Source organism: Rhea americana, unplaced genomic scaffold (genome assembly GCF_003343005.1).
Source record: "Rhea americana isolate MKP2758 unplaced genomic scaffold, rheAme1 scaffold_36, whole genome shotgun sequence".
Taxonomy (NCBI): domain Eukaryota; kingdom Metazoa; phylum Chordata; class Aves; order Rheiformes; family Rheidae; genus Rhea; species Rhea americana.
The window spans coordinates 3,705,395-3,716,064 of NW_028186490.1; the positions used below are offsets into that span (position 1 = coordinate 3,705,395).

At 35.8% G+C, this 10,670-nt stretch overlaps 1 protein-coding gene across 8 annotated transcripts in view; it reads right to left on the minus strand.

Moving 5' to 3' along the window:
• KCNMA1 (potassium calcium-activated channel subfamily M alpha 1) overlaps positions 1–10,670 on the minus strand; it is a 516,194-nt gene that overhangs the window by 139,201 nt on the left and 366,323 nt on the right. For all 8 annotated transcript variants that reach the window (XM_085312304.1, XM_085312302.1, XM_085312303.1 and 5 more), the window contains 4 exons: positions 8,826–8,931; positions 7,362–7,444; positions 4,508–4,577; positions 2,551–2,706 (listed from right to left, as the gene is read on the minus strand). In XM_085312304.1, coding sequence (XP_085168430.1) covers positions 2,551–2,706; positions 4,508–4,577; positions 7,362–7,444; positions 8,826–8,931 — 415 coding nt within the window. The remainder of the gene's footprint in view (positions 1–2,550; positions 2,707–4,507; positions 4,578–7,361; positions 7,445–8,825; positions 8,932–10,670) is intronic.

The window sequence follows — 10,670 nt, forward strand, 5'->3', positions numbered from 1 at the left end:
GTATATGAGACTCCACTGATAATGTTTGCCTAAAGAACATATGAAAGTCTGACAGTATTTAAATTCAATGCTCTAATGAAAAGAGCTGGAATTTCTCTTAGCAGAAGCACACCTTTCTTCTCAATAGAGCTCTCCTCAACAACTCTTAATCAATGCAGCACAGTCACAGCTGCTCTCCTACTAAATACACTGTAGGTTCACAACCATCACTAACTAATAGCTTACTCTCTCAAATAGAGTTTCTAGAGAGAGATTCTCTCTAATCTAGAGAAAGGACATCATTTCATTTAAAGAAAGAAACTTCTTGCCATCATCAACAGAGTTAGATTTTCACGATAAAAAACATGCCTCACTTCTTGTATATTTATTTTGGTTTAGATTTTAACATACTCAGAATTATTAGTTCCTTGGAAATTAGGACATCCATTTTACTCATCCGGACAATTCTTTCTTATTAAGAGAGCAGACATCTTTTTTAACTGATACTAGCAGTCTTCTATTATCCCAAAGCAGTGTCTGACTATGGTTTTTAGTGCCATCTGAAGATGGCTTTTGAAGTAACAAGTTATGGTGTATGCTCACTCTGTCTGAAAAACATCACGTATATGATCACATATTTTCCTCTAAATCAGATTCACTGCCAATCTTCTGTTTCTTCTCTATAGATAGAAATAGGCAGATGGAATAAAAATGTAGAATATTTCAAGCCCATTGGATTCCAAAAGAAGATCAGAATGAAGGGGCAAAGTGCCTTGAAACCTGGGCCTGCAGCTTAAAACTGTTCATCAGTCAGTGAGTTAGTCCAATCCTTCACTCCACTAAAAATAGCAGGTTAACAACTTACTACCTTATAAAATGGAAGTATAGAAAGCACAGAGTTGAAGATGAACAATATAAAGGCATAAAAGTGGTCAGAGTCTTTAGACGCATTTTCTGCAAAAATGCTACCTTTAAGTTTTTCCAGTCATTTCAACTACAAGTTCCAGCCAATAAATAGGTCTCTCTCTGGTATGGTGCTCTCCCAAGTCCTGCATTTGTATATTTTATCACTTTTGAATCTCTCAACTTTCTCACTGCAATTTTATATTCAATATTACAATAACTTGCTTTAAGATCTAATATATGTGTATCTTCCAGAGAGAAAAATGATTGCTTCCGATTTTGGAAAGACAGAAGCTGAACAGAAGGTTTCAGGTCTACTTCTGAGGTCAAGAGGGAGTTCATAGAAAAGGTTGCTTCAGTCATTTGGATACATTAGTGTGACTGTTGGAAATGTCTGAGACCCTTGAGAATGTCACATTACCATATTAGGTAAGAGGAGGGAAACCAAAATGACCTTCAGGAAGAACGCAGATTCCTAGAGCTATAGTCTTCCTTTGGGATACAAGTAGAGAGGATTAACATCACAGCAAACATATGCTGATGAATCATAGGCAGTTCCCAACTTTGGCTTTACTAAAATAAAATGTGTTTTTTTCCATAAGATGAATAAAGATGCAAACAGCCTAATTACAGACATTAAAGTGAAAAGCCCAGGCTTGCTTCCATATAGGCATTTTTTTGCTATATATGGTAGTCACGGATATTTTTGACACATAAGAGTCTGTGCTCTCCAAGTCTTTTGGGACTCCAAGGGATCTCTCAGCTAGAATTTCAGTCCTCCGAGGACTTACCTCATGAGAAGTAAATAAAGACTCACTGCTCTTCGTTGATATGTGTACCTCTATGGGCACAGTCTTATCTTTCTCACCTGATGACATTAGGCTTTTTTCTTTGTCCACTTGCACAATGACCTGGACTATGGACTACCTCATATTCCAGGGCTTTCTGTCCTATAATAACAYTCATGGTATTGGAAATTGAATCTCCTTTATGTTTGGAATCAGTGTCCCAAAAAAACAATGAGGAAGGAAGCACTGATTGCTGCAGTTAAAGCCTTGGTCCACTGAATTAGTACAGTTGCCATATAAGTTTAGGAATAACTGGTTTACAATTTTGCAATGTAAGCCAAAAAACGCTCTTTGAGGAGAAACAAATACATGAATGATGATGTTTAGGCTTCAGTTCAAACACATGGTCCTTATTTACTCACAGTCAGAAGTCCACTAGCCACTTGATGTAAAAGAGCAAAATGATCATTTTTTTTTTCCCCTGGGCGCTTTGTTGCCATATGGGATATATATAAATTATATCTTTGTTTTAACAGCGGGCCTTTCCTGATTGATAAACATGGTTTGTATAAAACAAAACACAAAATACTAGAAAAATCTCCCTAGAAACGGATGGTGCTTTGAACAATCATTTAATGGTCAAGCACTTGCCAAATAAAAACAACAACATAGTTTTGATAGAACCTGGCCCACTGCCCAATTTGTAGCAGAGAACTTTTGTGTGCAAGCGTGCAGGGCCTTTTTTCTTTTATTTTTTTTTTTTGTCTTACAAAAGCTGCTAATGTGTTCCTATCTGTTTCACATTTGAGCCATGCTCTCTATTCAACCCTCTGACAAACTGAATTGTGTATTAATACATTCTAATGAGACAAGACGTTACCTTTATGAACGACCTCATAGAGAAGAGGTTGGCTAACATTGTTGAAAGGCCTGGTGCCAGGCAGCTCTGAGCTATGAAACCCAGCTTGAGCTCAGCAAGACAAATTGCATCATCCCCTTCTTTCCAATTCCAGCTTGGAATATTTAGCAGATGGGCCTGAAAAATAAAAAAGAAAAAGAAAAAAGAAAATAAACCCACAAGTGAAGACCCACAAATACTTTTGCAAATAGACAGTATACAGTATTCAAAGAGAGCAGTGAATGAGTCTTTGTTACAGGCTTGATTTTTTTCTGAGTAGGTGAAAGCACGCCAAATATTTAAGAATATAATTCTATGTTGAAATCTGTTCCAGTCTTACCTATTTCAGATAAAATCTTGCATTTCTCATGCCATACTGCAGCTACATAGAGCTGGCTGTGACACTCTGCTAGGCCCATCATCACACCTGAACCAACCACAGAATGTTACAAAGTTTTCCTTCCTTTCACATATTCCTTTTACAGCAGTTTGAGCTACTCTCTGACAGTTAAGGCAAATTATGCATAATACACAGAAATCTAACATAACTTAGACTACAACTCATGTGGAGCTGCAGCTATRTAAGACACTGTCATAAGCTAAGGCATTTTTACACTCGTCTTTTTTTTTTCCTTCCGCCCTGAAGAAAGAACACTTGACTTACTGAAAATCTAAACTATTTACTATTTCTTTAAACCGCTATTTATAAGAATAGCGCAAAGAAAAATAGCTAATCAAAACAATCTTCCAGTGTCTACATTGTTCAGTTCATTAGGTATTAATAATTTTTTCAGTAATTGGTATAACTCTTTTGAAGTCTCTCATCTGCCTTGTACAAATGCACACACATAAGCATACAGAAGATTTCATGCTCTTGTTTCTCTTTGCAGGTTAGTATCACTGTCCAGCCCTTTGAAAAACATTAGTTCYTGAAAATACATTTCATCAGAAATAAAGTAAAATGCCATATTTAAAAGATCTTTCCCCCTAACACCATGTAAAGCACAGAAACACTTTGCTTTTATTMTGTAAAAACAAGCTATTCTATTCATGGACTAAGCAACAGTAATTACTCTTGTTCTAGCCAGAGGTTACAGGTACAAGGAGCTGCTGGCAGTTAAAACGCTCCTAAAGCTAGATTATCATACCTCATTTAATGAAGGTCTGCCCAGCCAACCCTTTGGTCTTACACCGGGCAGCAGTTGATATTTTTCAAAACAATACAAGTAGATCATTTATGAGTAGTCTGTGCTTTGGTATAYTCTCCCTAGCCATGTTAATCAGCAGTTTACGGGCTTCCTCATCTAAAGAATTGAGTGTATTGACTTCCATGTGTTTAATGGTTTCAGATTTAACAGTCACAAATTTGCCCAATTTCTTAAGCAGATCCTAATTTTCACCCCAGCAATGTTTTGCAGCAACAAATTCCACAACTGAAATACATTTTGTGTGTGTGTGGTGGTGGGGGGGGGAAGCACTCTATTTATTTTGTACTTGCTACCTGGTAATTTCAGGTCTACATTTTCATGCATTTCAGTCAATCATTTTTCTTAAGTATCCACAAAAAATTGACTTCAGGTGACTTGCCTAAGAGGCCACAAATTCATCATGGATAGCTCTAGTAAACTAAGTTGGGCAAAATTTGCAGTAGCTAAGTGGTTAAAAGCTCATCTGGAATAAAAGGGAACTGTGGACAGTCTGCAACTTTGAGAATTAGATCCTAGGTGGTTAATAAATGCCACAACATTCTGGTAAGTTCTCTTGCATATATGAATACAACTCAATTAAYTTATAACTGGATTACATGACAAGACTTATAAGGATGTTTCTGTTTGGAAAGAAAAATGCTTCCCATCAGTGGATCTAGAAAAGAATGTGCATCAGTGAATGCACTGCAAGARAAAGGTCTGGGGAGAAGTCCTGATAGTCTTCACATTACCTTATTGTGATACTGTAACATTTGAGTGATAATTCTTATCTTCGGATGATAATTCTTTATGGAAATGACTCTAGAAATAAAAGAAAAAAAACAAATCAAAATAACATTTTAGCTAGTGGAATATTTGGATATTGTATCACAGTACCTCTACTCCACACAGCTAAAAACATACTCTCTTATTCATCTGTCTGAAACATAGTGACTGAAGACAGATCAATGCAACTTTTACATCTGGTCAAATTAAGTTACACTAGAGAACAMCGAACTTCAGGAATTACCCAGTTGAATGACCAGACTGAATCCTCTTTCTACAAATTCCGCTGATGGAATATACAGAAAAAAAGCTCTTTTATTTTCTTTTTTCAAAAGTTCTGTTCAGATACCCCACTTATTCTGTTAAGCAAACAATACACTAACAACTATCCTTGTGTCTTCAGTGATTATCTTTGTTTCCTTGAATCAATGTAATTGATTAATTTTCCAATGATAAATATGTGAAAGAATATGAATTTCTTTTTTTCCTCTCCTTATTTATTTCTAGTTGCTAGGYATTTGTCATATTTAAACACCATGAATAATAATTTATTTGACATAAATCTACATGCAAATTCATCTTAATTTTTATGGATTACTTCAAAGCTCAGCAACCAAACTGGTATCTGAATTCTAAATTTCAAAAATACAGAGCTAATTCTGYAATCTGCAGTTTGCCTGTATTCTTTATTATTTAATGAGGCCAAGATATTCAGCTGTGTAGAAATTAAAATTGATTGGAAAGAAATAGGTTATAAAAATGAGTGGCTTGATAGTATATGTTATRAAGAGAGGAATACCTAATTTAAAAATGAAAAAAGCATGTAACAAAACTAAAGATTGGGAGAAACAGGTCAAAAAAAAATCATTTCTATATTTACAAACTAAAAGAAGAAAAGAAAATAATCAAAAGAAAAAGGAAAATCTGAGTTATTATGAAATCACCAATCTCATCAGACTAAGCATCACAACTGTTTGCAGTAGTGTTCTGTAGGAAGCATCCTGCAAGCTGGTGACCTGTCTTGCACGTACCGAAGGTACACCAAAAGGTTAGAGCACGAAAGTGATACAGAAAGTTGTATGAATTGTTTTAATGTATGTTATCTTTTGGAAGGAGAAAACACAGAGCTTCTCCTCCTTCTAATTTTCCATTTCTCACCCAATTATTTAATTAAACATTTAATTTTGTTCACTCAAATTCATTTAAATTCACTTTATTACATTAAATATATTGAATCTATTAAGAACACAATCCGCAACTGGAGCACTTTTAATGCATTTATGCAATTAAAATCATTACAAGGTTTCTTGCATTGAATCCCAAAAGCGTGCTCGGAAAATGAATTAGGCGTATTTAACCCTGTACCTTCCACAGGCCCCCAGAGCTCTTGCATACACTGAACTTTTTCCAGAGAAGTGATCTTACTTTTCACTTTTTATTTTTATTTTGCTTGTACTGTTACTTCACAGAGTGCAAACATCTGACAGGCCAGTATAATTGGTTCACAGCACTTGGCCAATACACTGTTAGTGAATTTTTAACAGATCTTTGACATTTTAGTTTTAAAAAGGCCAGACTGAGCTCATTAAAACTAAGGTTGTATGAACACAAGAAATGGAACAGCTCAGCTTCACTGTAATTCTATATTTGTCATCTACCAACTTACCCTTTCCTTTCCTTCCTTCAGAGAACGTAAGGAGGAAAGCAAAGACAAGATCTTGTGCTCGTTAATGCGGCACGTGCCAAATCAGTGTAACCAATTTTTGATTTTCAGTATAAAAATGGAAGATGGAGCTAGGAGACCATCATGACACACATGCAGATAAGTAGTGTCTACCCCACCTTCCCTTAAGCAGTATGATTACTTGCAGGAACAAAGTTACTGAGGAGCAGTAATGTACGAGGTGATTAAGGGGCCTTCAGTTCCACTGTTAACACCATCCCTACACAACACTGTTGCAGCAACATAACTGCACTTCTTTTCCCCTTGTTTGTATTAGGATTGTGTCCAGTTATGCATATTTCAACTCTAGGGCTGACAGAATGATTAAGAGTATGTCCTAATGATGTTCCTGATGTCTTAAAAAAAATGAATTATTGAGTAAACTAGCACAGTGAGCAACCAAGATCCAAAAGACAGTGCCTATCAGTGGTCTTGGAGAACACTAGCGAATTACTACATGATAGGAACACAACACTAGTCACACAGCAAATAAATGCAGTGGGATTCTGCTCTCAGGGCTCTTGGARAACTAGTATTAACTTGGTCAGTCAGTTGTTCTAACAAAGAAATAGGAAAGGCTCGTGTCTCTTCTGAAAGAACCAATTTTTAGAAGACATCTTCTACTCCATGTAAGGGAGTTCTAAAGTCAGTTTCTAAAAAAGGGGGAAATCAAATCCCTCRCTTTTCAGAGAGGAATGCGTACATTTTTGTAGTTTATAATATTAAAGTGTAATTTCTTGGAAGAAGAGCAATCTATACATCTGATGAAGGAAGGATACTACAAATGAGAAAGAAGGCCTGTATATCAGGCTCAAACTGAAATACACTAATTTCAAAGTTCATTTTTGGGCCACTCCTTCCTCTTTTCATCATTTGCTCTTCTGACACTATTTCAAAAGCAGTTAAGTTAAAGAAGGTCTCATTCCTGAACTTTTGAGACAGCCTTGTAACAACTCCCCTCCCAAAAAATTGTGGCAATGATCAAGTGCAACAGATCAGCAAACATAACGCTGTATGYGGCTATGGCCTATCTAGACACCAGAAGCTAGCTAATCAGAATTAAGAACACAAAATCTACTCAAAACCAATGAGYTTACCTCATAATGTTGGAGGCATCTTCAGCATCTGGGTCAGCGCAGTATTTATTGGCAAGGATTAGGCACGCATCTGCTGACTCTATCTGAGACACCAAAGAAAAAGCAAACATAAATAGCAACCTTTGTTTCCGTATCTTCTTTCCTCAATAATCTATAAGGGAATTCAATATTTCCACTGCAAATGTGAATGTCAGTTTGCAATACTGCTGAGCAGAAACGTTGCAGGACATTGTAGGTAATATGGGTGATGATAACAGTTCTTGTATAGACATAGTAACTTCTTAGATCTTGCTCATGGTTCTCACGTAAGGTTGCTAGATCAGTCACTAACTGCTTTGTATTAGCGGAGGCATGAAAGCGTTAATGAACATAACTTTTGTAATTACATACTGAAATTYATATCCCTGAATCCCTAGAAAGTTACATCAGTGCACGCTTCCACAATTCCTGTAGTTTTGTTTGGGAATTTAAGTACTGACATACTAGAAACTAAAAAAGATAGCTGCACTGATGATGTAGAATTTGAGCACCAGTTTTTAGAAAGCATGAGGAGGAGAGCTAATCTGTTTACAGGACTGCTAACACACAAGCCTTAGACCTAGTAAACTCAAAGCAGATGACAAAAATATTTTTCAGTGTATATGACCAAATACTAACACAAAGAAGGATGTAATAGAAGAACAAAAAACACCACATGCAATTTTATGGTCATAATGAGAACATTTTGTTTTGCTAAACTGAAGCAGTGTGTGTTGTGCTATTCTAGGTTAAGCAACTTCTGCAGCTAGAAAGGGCAAACAGGATTTCTACTCCAGGAAGTGTTAACATTGCACTAAAATTTCCTTGGTTTGGGCTAGTTCATGTTTCATTAAAAAAAAGAGGTTGGGAGGGGCAGGAGGTAATGCTGCCTATAGGACAGCCTGTCATTTCTTTTTCTTTTATTTCCTTTAAATTTCATGTTTTTGAAGAGTACAAAATTATTTATCATAGAGGATTTGAGACAGTAAAATCACCTCACTTTAGCTACCAAATATCTCAAATTATATTTTCTTTTTTTCAGGATTCTGGACAACGGGAAAAGAGTCTGACGGATAAAAAATCATTTGCTATTCATTCTCATGTAGGTAAGACAATAGCACTTTAAGCAATTATAGTAAGACAATTTTCTATTATATCAAACATTAATGTTAAACAGGCTCCTGAGTTAACCTCACTGAAAAATTCATAAGGACTTCAGTAAAATGGCAGATAATGTATCTTTGGTCGCAATGTTATAGTAGTTTTGAAAGTCTAAAGATACAAGGAAAACAAGGCTTATAAAGACAGATAATATACTTCATTAGGCCTGCTAATAGAGATGGAAAAACAATCTTTTGGGATTTGCTGAAGAAAAATTTTCCATTTTTTCCAACTACAATTAGTATTTTAAGAAAGAKAATTAGCAGGAGACAATAAAACCGTTACCTTTACTCTTGCCAGGTCATGGGGATTTAGGACTGAACCCTGATAAAATTCCACCTGAGTGAAGTGTCGTTTAAAAAGAGCTTCCAGCTCAAGGTTAGGGGAGATACTGCATTGGAAAGAGGAAGAAAACAAAATAAGAGCAAACAAGAAGTCAGTTTCCAGAATTAATCACCCCATTTCTCTCATTTATTTATGACCCATTCATTTATTTAAAGTATTTATATTTCTGCTGATGCTTTTCCTATGCGTGGAAACAGCGTGCAGTACTTAGAAGGCAAATACTATACTGCTTTCRCTCTCTTATTCCTACCTATAGCATATCTTATTTCTATCTATAGCACGGCTGCTCTGCACACGCATCATTTGTTACCTTCACACAGGCATGAGTCCAGAAAAATCCRTGTAATCTGTGTACAAAAGGTCTGTGTAAACAGGATCTGTTGAAAACAACATTCTTGCATGGCATTCTCCACAGAAATAATACAGTCCTGTCTACTCAGGCAATCCTCCCCTGCACATACCCACCACTCTCAAATAGTTGGTTTATCAAATGACAAAGTTCATTGCCAAATCACTAATGTTAAAACCCCAAAAGAACCCCAAGGAGCCAGTACTGCTCGCAGCATTTGTAAACGCATGCTGYTCCAGATCACAAAAGACTCTACATACTGTATCTCTCCAGCACGTGGCTACTTCTAACAGCTTCTCTTACAGACATACCAATTTGATATGTTGAATCGTGTGTAAGGAATAGCCAGCAACAAACAGCAACCACCTTACAGCATTAATGACTGTTGGAAAGGACACTCTTAAGAAGTTAATGACTAAAATTGAGCCCCAGCTGGTTACTGACAGCCAGGAAAAGCTTGACTCAAATACTGCCACTATTATCAGAAAATTAATTTTTCAAAACTAAATTGCTATTCCCTCTTCTTGTTGCTTGTAGTAGCTCCACCTTTGTGCTCCAATATTTTGCTTTTTTGGTAACAGCATATATAACTTTGGCACAGCTGCAAGAATTCAGTAGAATGACATGGCTCATTGACATGTGCCAATACATTTCACGCAGTAGCTGTCTTTTTTGTAACGTTCCTGTTAAATATGCTTGAATTATTTTCAATATGCTTMAAATGGATTAAAGAAAGAGAAAGCTTCTCAAATCCCACAAGAAAAAAAATTCAAGAGACTGTGTGTGGAGGTGTGTATATACAGGTAAAATAACAGTGCTAGTTATCACAGTGAAATTTTTTATTTTCACTAGATCTGTAATTAATCAGGCTCCAGCTCCTTTAAATTAAAACCGCATCTGTATCTACGTTTGTCTTTACAAAATTGTTTTTCAATCTGAAACTAGAATTTTTCTTAGTGAAATCAAGGGTAAAAAAGTGCTTTCAGATAGCATAAAGTTCACAAGACATATAGTATTTTTCACTAATTTTCCTGGTTTCATCAACTTTGCTAGTTTTACTAGAAACATTTGCTACTAAATTCCTACATTTAATTATTAATATTTTAATGGCTTTTATTTCATATTTCCATTCAAAAATCTGCTTAGCTATCCATATCACAGTTGACACAATTGGATCTGAAGTTTGTTAACTTGAAATACCCACACTTGTGGGCTTAACATTGGCTTGTAAAACAATTGCAGAAAACAACTCTTTTTTCAAAGAAAATATTAGTTTTACATTGTTAACAAAAGTAATTGCATGCATTAATCTTATAGCTGTTTAGAGACTGAAAGATCCTCTATCTTCCAAGGAAAAAGGGGAAAAAAAAAGGAAAAAGGGGGAAAAAAGGAAAAAGGGGGAAAAAAAGGAAAAAGGGGGAAAAAAGGAAAAAGGG